At 40.5% G+C, this 22,541-nt stretch overlaps 1 protein-coding gene and 1 non-coding gene across 2 annotated transcripts in view; both read right to left on the reverse strand.

Moving 5' to 3' along the window:
• Positions 1 to 22,541, reverse strand: part of LOC124555091 (zinc finger FYVE domain-containing protein 26) — a 434,713-nt gene that overhangs the window by 193,643 nt on the left and 218,529 nt on the right. The window contains exon 21 of the mRNA XM_047128885.1: positions 18,162 to 18,335. Within this exon, the coding sequence (XP_046984841.1) occupies positions 18,162 to 18,335 (174 nt within the window). The remainder of the gene's footprint in view (positions 1 to 18,161; positions 18,336 to 22,541) is intronic.
• Positions 8,286 to 8,360, reverse strand: Trnat-ugu. Its single transcript has one exon. It is a non-coding gene; the product is annotated as a tRNA-Thr (tRNA).

The following is a 22,541-nucleotide window of genomic DNA, read 5'->3' on the forward strand; positions in this document are numbered from 1 at the left end:
CAGTCAACAACAAGACCTAAGAAGACAGAAAAAACTGAGATAAGACACAGGGGCCCATTAAGCATGACTGATCTAAGAGAAATGATAGGAATATCAGCATACATTTAAATCGTGTTAATATTGGGAACAGTCACATATTTTAGAGGGAGACCCTAGTAACATTTGGAGAAAAATTCCAAATAATTCTCATGATGAAGGAAACACCAAGATCCTAAGAACTGTGGTGACAACTGTGAACTGCAGCAGAATATTTTCTATTACTAGCATAAATTAACTATCTACACTGCTACCCATTTAAGTTAAAGCAAGATGAAGACGATACACAACAAATATCAAATTGGTATACAGTGTACAAAATAAAGGTACACGCAAATAGTTAGCATTTCAGTGTAACTGCACAAACCATGTAGGATTAACGTCATCCACATTATGCATATGAGGAAATACTATGTAGTGAGTTACCCATTCAGAAACTGAGTTTGAATTATGGTTGCATGTGATAAGATCATATTATTTCTCAAGTAAGAAGGAGAAATGCCTACCAGCACACATCTAAATTCCACACTGGCAGGATCATTGTCGTTAAACACTGTGGCACCTCTTTCTGCGGCACTGCTACTTGTGTTACTAACCATCCCTTGACTGTGATCCAAATATGGATTGATGGGTTCAGGAGAGTCGTACTCAATGCCATTCAGGATCTCAACAGACCTATGCAACTAGCATCTGAGAAGACAGACATATAGTTTGCTCAACCATGCAGGTTCATATACTCATGTCACATACCTTGAGTTAAGAAATGGTCTTGTTTGCAGCAGGAGAAGTATGCACATGGACAGTGCAATGACAGCTAGAGCATTAAGGACTGTCAGCATGATGACCGTTATTCCAGAGGGAGGCACAATGGTAACACTGGAATGGCAACATGGCACCTTTTCCAATGGGTCTTGGTTTTGTATACTTCATCATGATGGTTGTATATATGTGTGGAGGCTCCAAGGTAAATGGGCATTGTTGTTATGCAGTAGCGAAGGATCATGCTGACATTCATTACCAAGAGATCTTACTGAACAGCCTAGAAATTTCTGGTTCTTTGTAAAATCACAGAGTGGGTCAGATTCAGTTACTTGTTGACAAGTATGGTCTGACAGTAAAAGAAAATCTGAAGTTTTAAATTTCCTGTTCAAAAAATCATTCAACCAGGAGCAGCATATAGACATGCCATCATTCGACCACATCACAAGCTCCCATATGGAGAACACAAAATAAGCATCCCTTGGGTTGAAAAGCAGCTTAAAGAGTTGAAAATAAATGTCACCAGATCCAGATGAAATTCCATTTCAGTTTTACAGATAGTATTCTTTGGCATTGGCCCCATACTTAGCTTGCATTTATCAGAAATCTCTCACCCAAAGGTAAGTCTCAAGTGACTGGAAAAAAGTGCAGGTGATTATCGTACTTCATAAGGGTAAAAGAATGGACCTGCATAGTTACACAGCAATATCGAGGATCATCCACAAAGTGCGTTCCGTTTCTATTTCTATTCATGGCAGTGCTACGATCGAAGTTCTGAGCATGTGCGGCAGTTACTCTGACTCTAGGAGAAGACGTGTACGTCATTTTCAGATCGCTGCTGCCGATGTGTGCTTCTTTATAACGTCAGCCGTAATTGAAAATGCCACCTTGTGTCAAATCAGATCTGTGATTTGTTTTCTAAATGCAAAGAAAGTTAAACCAAAGGAAATTCATTGGCAAATCTGCAAGGTTTATGGACAAAATTCTATGAGAGATTCAAGGGTTAGAAGATGGGTCAGACTGTTCAATGAAGGACGTGATCAAGTGCACGATGAAGAACAAAGTGGACACCCGTCTGTGGTTACTGATGAACTGGTTCACACAATTGAAGAGAAGATTAAGCATAACTGTAAGTTTACATTTAGTGCCCTTGCTATGGAAGTCCTGCAAATCTCACAATCACTAATTCATGAAACTGTTACTGAAAAACTGAAATTTCGAAAACTTTGCTCAAGTTGGGTACCCAAAATTGTTACTCAACAACAGATGGGCAGTGCACTTCAGTTTTTGACACACTACAATGAAGAAGGCGATGGTTTTCTTTCTCGGATAGTCACGGGGGATGAAACTTGGGTATTGTACGACACCCCTGAAACAAAACGGCAATCAATGGAAAGGAGGCACACTTCATCCCCAACAAAGGTTAAGCCTAAGCAAATCTTGACACCTCAAAAAGTCATGTGCACCATTTCTTGGGACAGAAAAGGCATTTTGCTGATTGATTTCTTATCACAAGGCCAAACAATCAATGCACATGGTTACTGCGAGACCATTAAGAAATTGTGCCGCACAATACAGAACAAGTGCTGAGGACTACTGTCAAAAGGTGTTGTTTTTGTCCACGATAATGCCCGACCTCACACGGTGAATGTGACCAAACAACTCATACAGGAATTTCACTGGGATGCATTTGGTCATCCTCCGTACAACCTGAACCTCACTCCTAGTGACATTCATCTCTTCTTACATCTAAAATCTGTCCTTGGTGGTCAACACTTCAACGATGATGATGAGCTGAAAGATCATGTTACCACATGGTTAAATACACAGGCAGAAACCATGTATGAAGAAGGCATACAAAAACTTGTGCCACGCTATGACAAGTGCCTACAAAATTTCAGAAGCTATGTAGAAAAGTCATTTAACAGTCGTAGATTTTTGTAAAGTAAATATTTTTTTCTGTATCTGTACATGTTTGTTTTATATAACCGAACAGAACTTACTTTATGGACATACCTCATATAATAAATTTCCTAGAGAGGGAAAAGTTTCTATCCACAAATCAACACAGATTTAGAAAGCATCACGGATGCAAAACTCAAGCTTTCCCTTTTCACACACAGTATCCTGTGAAGCATGGATGAACGGCAACAGATAGATCCCATGTTCTCAGATTCCTGGAAAGTGTCTGACATGGTGCCCCACTGCAGGCTGTTAATGGATGGCTGAGCATATGGAATAGGCTCCCATACATGTGGGTGTCCTCATGTTGTTTTAAGTAATAGATCTTAGTACACTGTCCTGGAGGGCAGTATTTGTTGTGTTGGCAGAAGAGCCAACACCGTGTTACTAGAGGAGGCCCAAATACATGTGTTTTAGCTCGTGCAGGCTGGTGTGAAGAGGGGGAAGAACTATACTGACGTGAGGTCTGGAACATGACAAGGAATGAGAATTCAGAAAGCAGACCTAATTAGTTTCATATTTAACTTTAATCCATTAATGATGAACGTCGCTCCTGATGGTACATGATTCACAACATTGTCTGTTCAGAATTCATTCTAATTACTGAATATGGCGCCTTGCTAGGTCGTAGCAAATGACGTAGCTGAAGGCTATGCTAAACTGTCATCTCGGCAAATGAGAGTGTATGTAGTCAGTGAACCATCGCTAGCAAAGTCGGCTGTGCAACTGGGCGAGTGCTAGGGAGTCTCTCTAGACTAGACCTGCCATGTGGCGGCGCTCGGTCTGCAATCACTGATAGTGGCGACATGAGGGTCTGACGTATACTAACCGACCGTGGCCAATTTAAAGGCTACCATCTAGCAAGTGTGGTGTCTGGCGGTGACACCACAGTATTTATCAGAGATAAGGATAGCATCAGGAGTGCACCATGGAAGTGTGACAGGACCACTATTATTTTCTATATATAGAAATGATCTGCTGAACAGGGTGGGCAGCAATCTGCAATTATTTGCTGACGATGCTGCAGTGTACAAGAAGGTGTCAAAGTATAGTGACTGTAGGAGGATACAAGATGACTTAGACAAAATTTCTAGTTGATGTGATGAATGACCTCTAACTCTAAATGTAAAAAAATGTAAGGAAATGCAGATGAGTAGGTAAAACAAACCTGTATGTTCAGATACAGCATTAGTAGTGTCCTGCTTGACAAAGTCATGTCGATTAAATATCTAAGTGTAACAATGAAAAGAGACATGAAATGGAAAGAGCGCATAAGGGTGTTAGTAGGGAAGACAAATGATCAACTTCGGTTTACTGGGAGAATTTTGGGAATGTGTGTTTCATTTGTAAAGGAAACCACATATAGGATGGTAGTGCAACCTATTCTTGAGTACTGCTCGAGTGTTTAGGATCCGCACCAGGTCTGCAATCTGCAACTTTTTGCTGATAATGCCGTGGTATAAGGGTGTCATTTTTAAGTGACTGTAGGAGGATACAAGATGGTTTGGATAGAATTTCTCTTTGTGTGATGAATGGCAGATTGCTCTAAATGTGGGAAAATCTAAGTTAATGAAGATGAGCAGGAAAAACAATCCTGTAATGTTCAAATTCAGTATTAGTGATGCATTGCTTGACACAGTCACACCTATTAAATACCTAGACATAATACTGCAAGGTGACATAAAACTGAACAAGTGCATAAGGCTGGTTGTAGGGATGGCAAATTGTCACCTTCAGTTTACTGGGGGAATTCTACGAAAGCCTTTCTCGTCTATAAAGGAGACCATGTACAGAACACTTATGCAACCAATTTTTGAATTTAGGGTCCCCACCAAGTCTGGCTAAAGGAGAATATTGAAACAGTTCGTAAATGTGCTGCTACATTTGTTACCAATAATTTCGGTCAATATGCAAATGTTATGGAAATGCTTCATAAACTCAAACAGGAATCCCTGGGGAGAAGGAGGGTAGCACATTTCCTGATTAACAGTACATGATGTGACTGTTATGATCCTTAATGGCCAAGCAAACAATATGCGTGTCCTCTCAGTTCCTGAGTGAATGGGGACATTGAGATGGCATGGTACTGGGTATAGCTTCCCTGACCCCAGCAATTCCATATTCACATGACAGTAGTGGGATCCCAATAAGGGCAACAGTATTATGGCATGATAAATTGGAGTCCCAATAGGACACAATCCTGCTGCAGTTGAATGCTGACATGTACTGATAGAATTTCTCCTTCTTACATGAGGTGTAACACAATCTTCTCACAAACAAGCAACATTCAAATGTGATGTCTGAATGAGAAACCTGGTGTTTAATCTTTCCTACCTACTTTCTACAGTTGCACTGAAATGCTAATCATTTGCATATTGATGCATGTAGTACACATCATGCTGATTTGACATTTGTTGCAAACCACTTCACGGTGTTGCAATTATAAAGGTCAGCAGTGTATTTAATATTTTTTATTTGCCATAATTCACCATTATCTTTTTTTGTCTGTTTCTTTGAGGCAGTTGATAGATACTTATATTGGCTGCAATGGGATCCTGGTACAAAAAAGGGTATGAGATGACAAAGGGGCCCCATGTCAATGATTCCTAATAAACAAATAAGACTAGCCTAAAAGAGAACTCTCCCCTAAATGTTGTACAAAGTAGTGTAGATTTCATAATCAGTTTCCTTGCTTAGCTAATAAAATGTGCACAACAGGAAGCAGTTGCATGTGTACATTGAAATAAGTCTATATAGCCACACGAACCGATTAATTGACTAAACGCTAAAGCCAGTCCAAAACATGCTCAAGTTGCATCAGGGAATGATGGTTTTCCTATATACTACAACAAAGTAATAATAATGCCAGAACAGGGTAGGGGAAGCTGAACTGAGCAAAATATTACAGTTAACCACAGGTTTGACATGCACTGTTGTGATGCTACAGCTACAAAACAAGAGCTAATTGGAGAAGAGCATGTGGAAATGTACGCATTTAAATTAAAATGCCCCAGTTAATATCTATTGTGGTAGAAAGTGCAATAACTAACTAAAGTATCTGGAGATAATAGTTTCTGCTGAGCAGTGAAAGTTATGCAAATTTTAATTTCCTATCTGTGGCTGGGTAGGTTAGGAATGAGTTTTCTATTATGCTGATTGGGTAAAGCTTTAATAATCAGATATGCTAAAAGAATCACAATGTCATCAGCTTGTTAAGACAATATGTTGTACTGCAGAAAAGCACTGCAGTAAGCAAGACAGCATCAGGTGCTGAAGGGAGCAGTGTTACTAATAATGAAACCTAAGGCTACATGTTTTGCTTTTGGATACAGTATGGTGAGATGAATGAACTTTTATTGAAACAAGTAAACTAAATTAGTAAAGATGAACTAAGAAAACAGAAATTAGATTTTAGATTCATTTTATTTCTCTCAAATCACTTTCCTTTTTACAGCAAATGCTTGACATTTGTGCCTACAGCACTGCTACAAAGGTTGAAGAAAAGTTTGGTGTACCCTCCCAAAAATGTGTGACATGTTGCAAATGACTGCTGTGGCCTCAAAAATTCTTGCAACCATCTCTTGACAGGTGTTGACTGGTATTTGGTAGACGTGATCTTTCATAAAAACTCACATAAATAACTTCAGTGGTGTTGAATCAGGTGATACTGGAGGTACCTCCTGAGGACCACCATGCCCAACACACCTCCGCCCAAACTCTTTATTCAAATTTCACCCAGCTGCCAGATTGGGATGCAGTGAAGCACCAGGAAGTTGGAACAACATCCTTCAGCATATGTGGAGAGTAATGTATTGTAACAGTACATGCAATTCCACTTGCAAAAATTCTGTCTATTTAACTGAGGAAGTGCAATGAAAGGGTCACTCAAGTTGTCACCAACAATACCTGCCCAGACATTCACCAAAACCTTTTATGGTGACCACATTCTTGAATGTAATGGGGATTTTCATATGGCCATCAGTGATGGTTTTGGGCATTAATGGCTGCTTCCCTAGCAAAAATTGTCATCTATAAACTGGATGAAGCAGAGAAAATTCATATTGTTAGGATGCTGGCACTGCTTTAATGTACAGTCAGAAGAATTTGCTTGCTTTGGATAATGATACGTTTCAAGTTTGGATCTTCTGTGCATGCTATGGGTGTAAAATAATTTCCTTTGGGCTTTCCAAAGAAGCAGATGAGTATGACATTGAATGTGTGAGCTGTTTCTCTGACACTTGTTGAAGGGGTAGTTTCAAAAGGTAGGAGTACCTCTTCACAAAATTCCAGAGTCCTCACTATTTTTCACCACACTGTATCAGTCTTTCTGTGTGAGAGCATGCTTGTTTCTTGGCAGTCCACAGAGTAAAGCTGTTGACAACTGCTAGACTTTTGTTAGGGAAATATTTGATGTGCAATCTTCTCCCATCCACAGATCTGCAGCCTGATGCTCTATAAGCAATGTGAAAGTCAGCTAGTTTGTCATTTGTGTACCCGTCCATGGTGATTCTGGTGCACTACAGGAAACAGCAACAGGTGTAGTGGATCTCAACAATCACAGCATGACACAGCACCACATTAGTTTGACAAAACTGCACTGCTAACTGCACACAAACATCTTTGCTTACTGGAGAAACTGTCACATGTTCATTGATGATTGACTGCCATTCCACAATGGTGCATTTTTGACTTGTGATTACTTGGAAAAATTTGTGCAATTTGACATCCTCCACCTTGGTCTGACCTTACTGTTGTTATGGTATTCAGTGCAATGAGTGGTTTGAAACAGCTCTCCGTGCTAATCTATCTTGTCAAAGTCTCTTCATGTCTGCTTAATTACTGCAACCTACACACACTGGATCTGCTTACTGTCGATAATTCTCAGTTTCCCTCTAAAATTTTTACCCCTCCTACTCTTTTCCGCATTATGGTCTATTTCTTGAAGTCACCAGATGTGTCCTATCAACAAATAATATCTTTTAGTCAGTTTGTGTCATAATTTTTTACCCGATTTGATTCAGTATCTTTTTATTAGTTACCTAATCTATTTATCTAATTCTTAGAATTCTTCTCTAGTATCACATTTCAAAAGCTTCTATTCTTTCCTTAGCATCCACATTTCACTTCATCACCTTCAGAGAATATTTCTTTAAATTCAAGTTTATATTCGATGTCAACAAATTCCTGTTTTCTGAAATGCTTTTCATCCTCTCAACAATCTGCAAGTCATACATTTTCTATTTCAATCACCATCAGTTATTTTGCTGCCCATATAGCAATACTCATCTACTACATCTAATGTCTCTTTATTTAATCTAACATCCCTCAGCATCATCTGATTTTATTTGACTACATTGCATCATCCTAGTTTTACTTATATGAAGATGGCATTTGTTCTTTCGGACATGTCCGAAAGAACAGGTGCCATTGGTGACCGTGCAGCTCTCTAGAATGAAATTACAATTAAATCAATACCATTAGCTGCTGACAGCCGTTGATATACATCAACGGGGACAGTTGCAAATGTGTGCCCCAACTGGGACTCGAACCCGGGACCTCCTGCTTACATGGCAGATGCTCTATCCATCTGAGCCACCGAGGGCACAGAGGATAGTGCGACTCCAAGGACTTATCACCGGCACGCTCCCCGTGAGACCCACATTCTCAACTTATAGTCCACACACTACATTCGTAGTGCCCCTATCACTCACGGCAGACAATCCACCGAGTCCCATAAGAGTTCAGTCAATTCGTGTGCATCCACACTGAAGAAGGTCATCAGCTGGTTAGCCTTAACAACATGTAAGCAGGGGATCCTGGGTTCGAGTCCCGGTCGAGGCACACGTTTTAAACTGTCCCCGTTGATGTATATCAGTGCCTGTTCGGACATGTCCGAAAGAACAGATGCCATCTTCATATTGTTAAGGCTAACCAGCTGCTGAGCTTCTTCAGTGCACATGCACACAAATTGCCTTAACTCTTACGAGACTTAGTGGAGTGTCTTCAGCGAGTAATGGGCGTAATGGCAGGGGCACTACGAATGTAGTGTGTGGACTATAAGTTGAGAATCTGGGTCTCACAGGGAGCGTGCTTGCGATAAGTTCCTGCAGTAGCACTATCCTCTGTGCCCCCAGTGACTCAGATGGATAGAGCGTCTGCCATGTAAGCAGGAGACCCCAGGTTCGAGTCCTGGTTGGGGCACACATTTTCAACTGTCCCCGTTGATGTATACCAATGCCTGTCAGCAGCTAATGGTATTGATTCAATTGTAATTTTAGTTTTACTTAGTTGATGTTAATTTGTTAACCTCTTTTCATGACATTACCCATTCCACTCAACTTCTCTTCAAAGTCCTTTGCCACCTCTGACAGGGTTACAATGACACTGGCAAACCTCAAAGTTTTAATTTCTATCCCCTGAACATTCATTTTATTTCTAAATTTTTCCATGGTTTCCTTCACTGTTTCCTCAATGTATAGACTGAATAAAAAAGTTTTAATTTCTATCCTCTGAACATTCATTTTATTTCCAAATTTCTCCATGGTTTCCTTCACTATTTCCTCAAGGTATAGCCTGAATAACATTGTGGATATGCTGCAACCACATCTCCCTCCCTTCTCAACTACTGATTCTCCTTCATGTCCTTTAGCCCTTCTAATTGTAGACTGTTTTCTATACAAGTTGTTGATAACTTATCTCCCTGTATTTTTTTCCTATAACCTTCAGCATTTCTAGGCTTCTATTCCAGTCAACACTGCACAAGTTTCCTCTAAATCTTTAAATGCTATAAATATAGGTTCCTCTATCTTCAATCTATCCACTAAGCTATGATGTAATTTCAGTTTTGCCTTGCATGTTCCTGCATTCTTCCAGAACCCAAATTGATCTTCTCCCAAGTCAGTCTCTCTCAATTTTTTCCATTCTTTTGCACATAACGTGTGACAGTGTTCTACAACCATGATTTATTAAACTGATGGTACAGTAGTTTTCAGTGTGTGTGTCTCCTGAGGATCTCAATAATTCTGAGAGAATACACTGTTCTATGATCCATTGTTTTCCTCCGTCACATAGATTACCACTCATATTCAGTCAAAGAAACAACCCTGTGACAATTTTGAACAAAAAAATGTATGACAATATTTGAGAAGTGCAAAATAAGCTTCTTGGGTGGTGGTGGTGGTGGTGGTGGTGGTGGCTCTTCCTTATCCTTGTCATCAGTATGTCAAGCCAACAGTGCCATGAAGCAAAGTCAGAGGAGAACAGAATTTTTAGTGCCCAAACTCCAACTTTACCATGACCCACTAACATAACATCCCACACACAGAAATAAAGGTAGAATTAGAAAAAAAATGTGGAACTGGCACTAGTACTTGTCCTCTCACATCAGGAGGAACTTGCATTAGCACAACTCTTAAGCAGATGATATTTACTTATTGTCTGCAGCTTGTGGTCTTACAGTAGCGTTCTCGCTTCCCGTGCATGGCATCCTGAGTTCAATTCCCGGCGGGATCAGGGATTTTCCCTGCCTCGAGATGACTGGGTTTTGTGTCAACTTCATCATCATCATTCATCCCCATTACGGTTGGAGGAAGGCAATGGCAAACCACGTCCGCTAGGACCTTGCCTAGTACGGCGGTGCAGGTTTCCCACATCGTCACCTATGCTCTTCTGAGTATGGGACCTCATCATCATCATTTACTTATTACAATAGATAACATCACAAATAGCCCCAGAACTCACAAATACTGAATATAGCTTTACAGCATGCTGTCAACCACCTATAAAATTTAAAAAAATCAATGATTCCTAGAATATGTGCAGATCCAAAACCTACAGACTTAAAAATGATCAGAACAATTTACCTGCTTAGTACGGAAGACAGTAAACCATGTGTGACCAACTACAGGTCCAAATCTGCATCAGTATGGCTCCAGAAAGACAGTACCTACTGGCAATGTGATGAAACATGGAATCTCAGTAGGAGGAAAAAGCACTGTACAATGTGAAACAGCAGTTTTATTTGACAGCATAAGTGCCTTTAATAACCTGTGATGTCCAGAGATGCTGGCATGCCTCATATAATTCCAGGTACATCAAATATTGTACCAAAACTTTACATACATTCAGAGTGGCAGTTCGGCATGTAGGAAATCTCAGAATGGTTTAAAAAATGGATACCTGTAAAGTTCTGTCTGACACTGATCTTATGGGATACAGTTGCTGAACCCCTTCTACATATAATGGAGAGAGACAAACACGCTGGTATGATTGTGGCCTATTCAGATGACATGTTAGTATTGGTTATGGCCATGTTAGATACGCGAGCATAGTTAAGGAGTGTGGTTAATAGTATGTTCGAGCAGATTAATTGATGGTGTGAACAGAACAAACTAATGATTGCCAGCAACAAAATGTTATATTTAATGGAGACAGACACACAAAGAAATCTATCACCAGATACCTATGCCCGCATTAACAAATGACTAACTCTTAATGGAAACATTTGAATAGTCACAGACATTACTGGGAAAGTGCTATAAAGGCTGCCTGCAGTAAACACTGTTGAGTACAATGTACCACTAGATATAATAAGAACATACATCTGTGTGCCAGCACAAGTAGACTAACTGTCATGACTAACAGAATCATTATCTGATGTTCTTGAGCTGCACTCAACAAATATTACTCCCCACCCCTATACAAAGCTACACCTTATTGGAAAATGAGAGGAAGAAAAGACAAAGCAAATGGAAGTAACTGGAGTAAACACTACAAACAAGTGCCAAATTAATAAACAGGAGGTCAATGATATGGGATGTTCTGTGTTCTTTCTCCAAAACATCAAGAAATGGTTGGAAATGAGACACCACCATTCAAACTGAGTCACTGTTCATTTCTTATCCACCCACAGCCCTTACGTCATGCATCTAAACCACATTAACCTCAATCAGAGAGATACTTGCAAGGAGCATGGCTCTCCAAAATGGAAAATCTTGCACTGCAAGACATAACAGCAGGTAATATGATTCAATGAACACACACTGACTTATCAACTCATGAAAATACTAAATTGGTTGAGCTGATACAGTTGATACAGTTTATAGACATCTACACACGATGTGTACAGGAAAAAAAAGCATGAAAGTCTAGCATGCATAGTCAACAATACTATTGAAACTGGTAATAATAGTGACAGTGGTGTAAATGTTGATGAGGTAACAACATAATTGTAACAGAATCATAATAAATATCAAACATACAGAAAACTCACAGTGAAGCACAACAGATTTACATGTAAAGTAATTTAATTACATATAAGGTGATTCAAAAATACAAGTTGTAAAACTGCTGATTAGGTAATGACAGCAATCCATGAAAAATTTATGAGAACCTTTATTTTATGCAGTTTAAAAACGTGACCAGTTGTAGAACTGTTGGTTAGTTAATGGTAAACTACAACATAACTTACATCTACATCTACAAAGATACCCCGCAAGTCATCGGACAGTGCATGGCACAGGGTACCCTGTACCACTACTTGTCACTTCCTTTCCTGTTCAACTCACAAATAGAACAAGGGAAAAATGTCTGTCTGTATGCCTCCAAATGAGCCCTAATTTCTTGTGTCTTATCTGTGTGGTCCTTAACAATGTATGCTGGTGGCAGTAGAATCATTTAGTAGTCAGCTTCAAATGCCGGTTCTCTAAATTTTCTCAACACTGTTTCTTGAAAAGAGCATCACCTTCCTTCCAGGGATTCCCATTTGAGTTCTCCATAACACTTAAATGTTGTTCGAACCTACCAGTAACAAATCTAGCAGCCTGCCTCTGAATTGCTTCAATGTCTTCCTTCAATCCAACCTGGTACAGATCCCAAACACTCGAGCAGTGCTCAAGAACATGTGGAATGAGCACCCTATATGCAGTCTCCTTTACAGATGAACCACTCTTTCCTAAAATTCTTCCAATAAACTGAAGTCGGCCATTTTCCTTCCCTACCATAGATCTCACATGCTCGTTCCACCTCATATTGCTTTGCAACATTAGGCCCAGATATTTAAAGAACTTGATTGTGTCAAGCAGGACACTAGTAACACTGTAACTAATCATTACAGGTTTGATCTTCCTACTCATCTGCATCAACTTACATTTTTCCACATTTAGGGGCTAGCTGCCATTAATCACACTAACTGGAAATTTTGTCTATGTCATCTTGTATCTTCCTACAGTCACTTAACTTCGACACCTTACCATACACCACGGTATCATCAGGAAAAAACCACAGATTGAAACTTCCTGGCAGATTAAAACTGTGTGCCGGACCGAGACTCGAACTCGGGACCTTTGCCTTTCACGGGCATGTGCTCACCAACTGAGCTACCCAAGCACGACTCACGCCCCATCCTCACAGCTTTACTTCTGCCAGTACCACGCCTCCTACCTTCCAAACTTTACAGAAGTTCTCCTGGTTCGAGTCTCGGTTCGGCACACAGTTTTAATCTGCCAGGAAGTTTCATATTAGTGCACACTCCGCTGCAGAGTGAAAATCTCATTCTGGAAATATCCCCCAGGCCATGGCTAAGCCATGTCTCCGCAACATCCTTTCTTTCAGGAGTGCTAGTTCTGCAAGGTTTGCAGGAGAGCTTCTGTAAAGTTTGGAAGGTAGGAGGTGAGGTACTGGCAGAAGGAAAGGTGTGAGGATGGGGCGTGAGTCGTGCTTCGGTAGCTCAGTTGGTAGAGCACTTGCCCGCGAAAGGCAAAGGTCCCGAGTTCGAGTCTCGGTCCGGCACACAGTTTTAACCTGCCAGGAAGTTTCATATCAGCGCACACTCCGCTGCAGAGTGAAAATTTCATTCTGGAACCGCATAATACTGCCCACCCTGTCAGCCAAATATTTATGCATACACAGTGCAAAAGTGGTACTATCACACTTCCATGGGTCACCCCTGATGATACCCTTGTCTCTGATGAATTACTGGCAATCAAGGAAAACATACTGGGGTTCTATTATTTAAGAAGTCTTTGAGCCACTCACATATCTGTGAAGTCGTTCCAAGTGCTTGTAGCTTTTTTAATAGCCTGCAACTGGATGCCACGTCAAATGCTATCCAGAAATCCAGAAATATGGAATCTGCCTCTTGCCCTTCATCCATAGTTCTCAGTACATCATGTGAGAGAAGAGCAAGCTGGGTTTTGCACAAGCAATGCTATCTAAAACCATGATCATTCATGCAAATAGGCTTCTCAGTCTCAAGAAAGTTCATTATATTCAAACTGAGAATATGTTCAAGGATTCTGCAGAAAACAGAATTTAGGGATATTGGTCTGTAATTTTGTGAATCCATTCTTTTACCTTTCTTATATACTGGAGTCACCTATATGTTTTCCCAGTTGCTTGGGTTTTTGTGCTGGGCAAGAGATTCACAATAAATGCAATCTAGATAGGGGACCAATGTCTTAACTTACTCCTTGTAAAATTGAACTGGGTTTCCACTTCCAGACCTGGCGATTTATTTGTTTTCAAACCATTCAGTTGTTTCTCTATGCCAGATATGCTTATTACTATGTCATCCATACGGAAGTCTGTCCACTGGTCAAATGATGGTATGTTTGTAAGATTCTCCTGTGTGAACGATTTCTTGAATGTGAAATTTAAAACTTCAGCTATCATTTTGCTACTTTCAACTGCCACACCAGACTGGTCAACAAGGTACTGAATGGAAGCCTTAGAGCCACTCAGCGGTTTTACATATGACCACAGTTTTCTTGGGTTCTCGGCCAGGTCTTTTGCTAAGGTGTGACTGTGTTGTTGTTCTATGCTTCACACCTAGATCTTTTCACACATGCATGAACCTCTACTAACCTTTGCTTCTAATCACTTGTGCACTTCCTTTTGAAACGAGAGTGCCACAGCCTCTGTTTCCACAGCATGTGCCAAATTTTGTTATTAAACCATGGTGGGTCTTTTTCATCCTTTATCCACTTACTAGGCACAAAATGATTTACAGTCTGCTTAAATCTTGCCGATAATTCCTCTACATCCTTCTTATTGGAACCAAGTGATGCCAATTCACTGTCTAAGTAAGATGTTAATAACTGCTTAGCTGTTCTATCTAGCAGAAACTCTCTCTCTTAGCCTTCTTGACTGACTTATTAACTTTCATAACCATAGTTGCTATTACGACATCATGATCGCTAATCCTCATTTGTAGACTGGCATTGTTGATAAGGTTCAACCTATTTGTAGCTACAAGGTCTAAGATACTTCCATCTCATGTGGGCTGCTGAACTAGCTGCTCAAGACAATTGGAGGAGGAGATTAGTGTTTAACGTCCCGTCGACAACGAGGTCATTAGAGACGGAGCGCAAGCTCGGGTGAGGGGAGGATGGGGAAGGAAATCGGCTGTGCCCTTTCAAAGGAACCATCTCGGCATTTGCCTGAAGCGATTTAGGGAAACCACAGAAAACCTAAATCAGGATGGCCGGAGACGGGTATGAACCGTCGTCCTCCCGAATGCGAGTCCAGTGTGCTAACCACTGCGCCACCTCGCTTGGTTCAAGACAATTTTCAGAAAAAGTGTTCGAAAGTATTTTGCATGACTGTCTGTCGGTATCCCCCACAATGAATCCATAGACATCCCAGTCTATACTCGGCAGCTTAAAGTCGCTTCCATGTAGTATTGCATGATGTGAGTATTTATGCACTATCGACTTTAGACTTTCTTTCAACGACTCTAGAACTGCAGAGCAGAATTTGGTGGCCGGTAAAAACATCCAACGTGATCAGATGACTTTACCATCACACTCAACTTTGACCTCAATAGAGACAACATTTTTGTCAACTGCAAGGAACACTCCCCCTCCTATGGCCTCTCATCTGTTTTTTCAACATACATTCCACAATTTGCTAAATACTTCAGAGCTTTCCACTTCAGGTTTCAGCCAGCTCTCAGTCCCAAGAATAATTTGAGCATGAGAAAATTCCTGGAGGGCATAAATTCAGAAACTTTATTATGAATACTTCGACAGTTTACTGATAAAATTGTGACAGTTGAAATGTCTTTATTCTGAATGTTGTCTGACTTTCCTTGCTGCATATTGACTGGCGAATGTTCATCAGAGCACCTCAAACTATTGATTAGCCTAAAAAACCCTCATGTGCACTCCACAAGCTCTCTGCTACCTGAGTAGCTGCTTCCTTTAAGTAGTGCACCACTGACCTATCAAGGGGATTTCTACAAATCCTCACACAGTATTTCAGGTCTAGAAATCTGCAGCCAAGACCATCACAGAGTTGATGAAGCCTTTGGTTGAAACCATAAACTCAGTTACAAACCAAAGGACCCCAATCCAACTCCGGGAACGATGCTGCAAATTGTGAGCTCTGCACTCTGCACACAAGGCCAGCAGTCTTCACCACCTCTGCCAGCTGCCTGTACGAACTGAGGATTGCCTCAGAACACGTGTGACATGAGGGCCCTGGCAGACATACTGAGTGCACATTGGCTTTCTTTCCAGCCCTGGATGCTATCTGCCTAAGGAGCTCCATAACACGCCTAACATTGGAGTTCCCAATACCTGGTAAACCCCTGCCCCTATGTGCCTGCTCAGACCCTGCAGAGTGGTCACCTGTCCATGCACAAGGTGAATGGGAGAGGCCAGATGACCAGTCACCACATTGGCCCTCTGCCTCGAGCAATGCGAACATGTTACCACCCACCACTCATCCTGCCGTGAGGGTAGATCCACCACGTTGGCTCCACTAGGAGGTGTCTCAGAAGCACAGCCCGTGGGCAAAACAAGCAACACCTGAGTGTCCCATGCAACATGCCAGATTCTCTGCCACTGCTATACCCTGAGGCGGCAGCCTGAAAGTAATTGACCGTAACCAAAAGCACATTCAGCTGTTTGTGAACTGCGGCCAGCTCCCCCTGCGTCCACACACAGCATGCACACATCCCAACCATCCCAGCAAGACTAACTGAAGAAGTGAACTATAAAAGCAGACAATCCTAGATACACAACTTGCTACTCTCCTGATGTGTCACCAATGGACGCTGATGCATTAATGAGTTTTGTAGGTGGCTGTTCAGTGAGTAACTTTTCCACTACAGACTGAATGAATTTATACTTACAAACATACGAGATTAAACTTCTTAAACAGAGAAAATTTAATAAATATACTATGTGGAAAACAGAGAAAAAGATAAACACTTAACTTGCTGCTCTGTAGACGCATATCAGCTAAGAGCTGGAGCCTCATGCTAAGCAATACTAAAATTTTAAATTAGATAAAATCATAGCATACAACAGGTTAAACAGTGACTGTCTATTATTGACAAATAGTCACAATAATAGTGCAAAATAGAATAATCCAGTATAAATACTACCTGAGATACATCTAGGTCCTCCTTTTATTTGGTTCAGGGAAAAAAGATACTGGCATTCCAGAGATGCAACTAAATACACAGTAAAACACACACTTGGAATTTATAATGTAAGATAGAAAGCCATACATGGTTGCTAGGCTTGGGGTTATTCCAAGACTTCCAGATCCAAGAAGCAATGACGATAGGATTAAATCTGCTGTTCAAGATAGTATTTTCTTTATTTCCTTTAAAAACAAAATTTAGTCACACTTTCCACACCTCTTCATACACCAAATTCCAAATTGTTTGCTACATTTTCTATTTTGTTCACCAATTTGTTTTGTTATATTTTGATCATCTGCCTGATATTAACATTCTTTGTTATAATAGACAAAATTGATGCTATGTTGGTTTGAGTTAACTTCTCATGAATGGTAAAAACACAGGGTCTATATGGTTAGCCTCCCATAACTTCTATCTCACATATACCACATGATCTCACCTTCCTGCATGGGGCAACATTCATATTCTGTTCCCCAGTTAGCCCGCCTCACCATCTCTTCCCCTTCCCTCCTCCTACTTCCCCTTGCCTGCATCAGCCACCAGAAACCTTCACTGAACTGAGACTTGTAGTGCCAGAATAATAGTGTGACATCATAGATATAGGTTTTTTTACAGTTTTGTTAGTTTTAATGAAGATCATCAACCAAAACATTAGGTAGAAGTTGAATTCTGATTAATGTGTTTGTCTACTGCTAGACACCTCAACTATACAATGAATGGGTATCTCTACTCTTTCCATTGTTTACACAATTACAATTTGATTTCAGGAGATGTTTTACTGTATGGACAAAATGGAATTTATAATTCACAAAAGAAGAGAAAGGAAAGAATCTGGTTACCAATAACTGAAGTTTATGCCTGATTAATCTGCAAAACACTCACCTATTTCTGAATACAGTTGGTGCATATGCTATAAATTACAGTAGTCTAATAGTAAAGCATGTCAGCTCAGTATGTTCTGAGCAAAATGTACCTTGGTACAGAGCTGCGTCTTTTGATGAAAGAGTTTCAGCAAAGGAACGTAACTGTATCTGAAAATCTCCTGATACATTATCACTCAAGAATTCCAGTAGCAGCTGCAGCTTCTCTTTGGAGTTACAACCAAACTCAAGGTCACTTTCAGAAAAGTAATTAGCAGAAACGTTACCTGAAATTTTATGAAAATTTAAAAAACTCCAGTTAGAATAACATTGAAGCAAACAAAACCAAACTATGTTAACCATCAGCATATAACTTTTTTTATAAGTTTTCCTTGTATTTCATTTGGACACTGTTCTACTGCACTGAATAGATAGTAAAGTAGTTTCTCCAATTTGCAGAGATGCACTCAATTTTTTAATACTACTTCCTGTCATCCTTCAGTATTGGGTAGATCACTGTAATCACACTCTTGTGCACAACTGTAGTATCAGAGCATCTTTTATCAGCTGTTTCCTAATTGCAAATCAGGATAATAAATAAGCATCAATCTTAGCAGCCAAACAACTGTACACTCAGGCTGATTACCATGTTTGTATCAACATCCTTCACACAGCTAGGATTAAACAGTGTATATTTCAATACTCAGCATAAGAAATGTAAGAAAGCCAGCAAAATTTCAGCACTTGTGATGTATTACTTTTCATACAGTGTAAGTAAAAATCAACAATATTGTGAAAAGGATAGAGTGCTGCTCACCATATAGAAGAGACATTGAGTCACACACAGGCACAACAAAAAGACTGCTATACGTTTAAGCTTTCAACCTAAAGGTCTTTTTCCGAAATAGAAAAATCACACACACATTCACACAAGCACAACTCACACACACATGACCACTGTGTCTGGCTGCTGAGGCCAGACTGCAGACTGCAACTGTACTGGACTGGAGCAGCAATTTGGTGTGTGTGGTGGGGATGAGGAGGCGGCATGGGGTGGGGAGAAGAAGGGATGGTAGGGTAAGGGTGGAGAAAGGTGTTGTGTTGCTTGTGGGAGCATGCAGGGATGTGGCGGAGACAGGTTAGGACTGTTAGGTGCAGCTGGGTGATTTTGGGGAGGGGGTGAGGGTGAAGGTGGGGGTGCGGGAAGGGAGCAAAATAGGAGAGAAAGACTAGTGGTTGCATTGGTGGAATAGGTGGCTGTGTAGTGCTGGGGTGGGAGCATGGAAGGGGGTGGGTAGGTGGAGGACAGGGACTAGAGAAGAATAAGGCCAGAGGGTGAGGGGGTGGAGGGGATGGGAATTTAGGATATATAGCAGGGAGAATCCCCACCTGCACAATTAAGATAAGCTGGTGTTGAGAGAAGGATGTACATGGTGCAGACTGTGAAGCAGTCATTGAAGCGAAGCACGTTATGTTGGGCAGCATGTTCAGCAGCTATACAGTCCAGCTGTCTTTTGACCACATTTTGTTGGTGGCCATCCATGTGGACAGACAGCTTGTTGGTTGTCATGCTCACGTAAAAAGCAGCACAGTGGTTGCACTTAGTTTGTAGATCACACAACTGCAGGTAGCCCTACCTTTGATGGGATAGGAGATATAGGAGATGCCTGTGACTGGTCTGTAGTGGGTGGTGATGGAAGGATGTACGGGACAGATCTTTAATCAAAGTGTATTGCAGTTATATGAGCCATGAAGCAAGGGGTTGCACTAGATGATGTACCTCATCACACATGCAGCAGTGGGTTTGGGCATGAAGGGATGATTGACTGATGCAATACTTGCATCTGAGCAAATGGTGCAATTTTCGAACACCTCTTGTAAATGTGATCTGTTGTAAATGTAGAAGTTACAAAATAATTGCCCTCATTGTAATCAAGCAAAAGCTATTCTCATTTTGTGTTTCTTTCCTTTTGTTACTTCTTTTTTTGTTGTATACAGACGCTATTTAGTTGAGAAAATGTGTAACTTACTGGTAACAATGCAATTCAGAATCTTATACTCATTTGCTTGTGATGCAATACGGTAGATTTTTGTTGTCCTGTACTTTGCAATACACCAACAGAAGGCTGTGAGATTGATAAACAAAACAATAAATCTTACCTCAGTGTAAACACATAATTGTCTAATGCAATGCAAAAAAACACTACCTGCCAGTCACAAGACTCGAACCCTGAGCCCCATGCACTAAAGTGACACTCATAGGCCTGAAGCCTCACTGATGTGAATACTTGACTTGGGATGTTATGTGCAGGTGTGACAGACAAATAGGCTCAACCACTGCACGTGTGGCAAGATATGTCATTTGGTGACATCCCATGTTCAACATATGTCATCCATTTTCTGGGGTATTTCCCAACATTTATAGCCCCATACATTTTGTATGAAATTACTTGACTCAGCATCATCTATGCTGGTTCAGGGGTTTTTTAAACATTAATAAGAATCATCCCATATACATGAAGGGCATTCAATAAGTAATGCAACAATTATTTTTTTTTCTGAAGGCAGGTTGGTTTTATTCAGAATACCAATACATCATACTATTCAGCAGTATTTTGTCTACAAGACCTAGACAGCAGTGTCATATCTCAAGGAGGAATATGAAACATTTAGCTCTGGACAGGAGAATGTAGAGAACCTGTAGCTAAGTTTGGAAAAATAGTTGATCAATCAGTGGATAGCTATGAGGGCTAGATGTCTAAAGAAGTCACCTGGAGTGGCCTGACACAGCTGCAGCATTTCCACTTCCAAAAATGAATTACTACACAATAATCCACCTTATCAGTGATCTATATCATTTTATTTTGACTACTCTAGTGGCATGCTACAGTACTGAAAAATAGGGTTTCAATCTGTACCAGGGCCTGGAAACAAACAAAAAATTAACAGCAATATAAATTAGGATAGATTTCCACTCACCACATAGAGGAGGCACTGAGTGGCAGACACTCATATTTAAAAGACTTTTAAACTTGCCTGTCTGCTCCTCAATGCCTTCTCCTATGTAGTGAGCAGCAATCTATCCTGATTCATATTGTTGTTATTCCATCTTGGATTTTCCATTGTTTGAAAAATATAACAACATGACTCTATTTTTTTGGGTGATGATTAAAACATTGTGATTACCCCTCATATGTATCTAACAGAATAGTGTCTGATGGCTGGGACTCTCATGGTATACAGTCTCCATAAATGGAAACTTCTGAAGAAACTATGAATAACACATAATGAATGTAAAACAATGCATAGGAGACAGATAGAGAGATGATAAAGGAAACTTGTTTGGCCACTGAAATGGCAATGCCTGAAGTCTTCAACAAATACTGTAATAGCACCTTATCAAAAGACCGTCACAAAACCCAAAGAAAATCTGGTATGTTAAGGTTGTCAGTTGCAGTGAAGTTTGTGTCCAGACACTTATGGAAGACATAGGAATTGAAATTAAGTGTAGCCAACAAAAAGTAGAAATGATTACCTCTGTTTCCAAATGTTCCTTTACAAAGAGAAATCTGAGAGCACTGCACCAGTTTAATTCCTGCACTTCTGAAATACGGTAGAGTTACATATGACGACTGTTCAAAAAATTCCAAAACATTGTCCACAAAATTTTTCAGCACATACCTTTTACTTATTGTGCATGGTCTCCTTCGAAATACTCCCCTCCACAATTGATACACCACTTCCAATGCTGTTTCCACTTCTGGGTGCAGTCTTGGTACAGCTTTTGCTGGATCACGCAAAGTGCCGTCTGTGAATTTTCTTTTTCTCAGCTATTGTTGCAAATCTTCATCCTTTCAATGGGGTTTTTAGCTTTTGAAATTAAAAACCTGCAGAGGCCAGGTCTGGAGAGTACAGATGATGAGGCAGCACAGTGATTTCGTTTTTTGTGGCATGGTCATGCACCAACAGGGATGAATGTGCAGGTGCGTTATCGTGACGCAAGAGCCATGAATTGTCTCACCACATTTCAGGCTGTTTCTTTCTCACATTTTCTCACGGGCATTGCAACACATTCTGATAGTAACACTGATTAACTGTTTGTCCATATGGCATGAATTCATGATGAACTAATCCTTCATAGTCAAAGAAAACTATCAGCATGGCTTTGACATGTGACCTTAGCTGAAGAGGTTTTTTTTTTTTGTCTTGGATAACCTTCCCTGACCATTGTGAAGATTGAACCTTGCTCTCAGCATCATAACCATAGACCCACATCTCAACACCAGTTATGATTCTTTAAAGGAACATCTCGTTCTCATTTTCATGATCCAAAAGTTCTTCAAATGTTGTGAGATGAAGGTCTTTCTGGTTGGTTGGTTCATTTGTTGGTTGGCTGATTTGGGGGAAGGGACCTAACAGCAAGGTCATTGGTCCCACCAGATTAGGGAAGGATGGGGGAGGAAGTCGGCAGTGTCTTTCCAAAGGAACCATCC

Source organism: Schistocerca americana, chromosome X (genome assembly GCF_021461395.2).
Source record: "Schistocerca americana isolate TAMUIC-IGC-003095 chromosome X, iqSchAmer2.1, whole genome shotgun sequence".
Classification (NCBI taxonomy): Eukaryota; Metazoa; Arthropoda; class Insecta; order Orthoptera; family Acrididae; genus Schistocerca; species Schistocerca americana.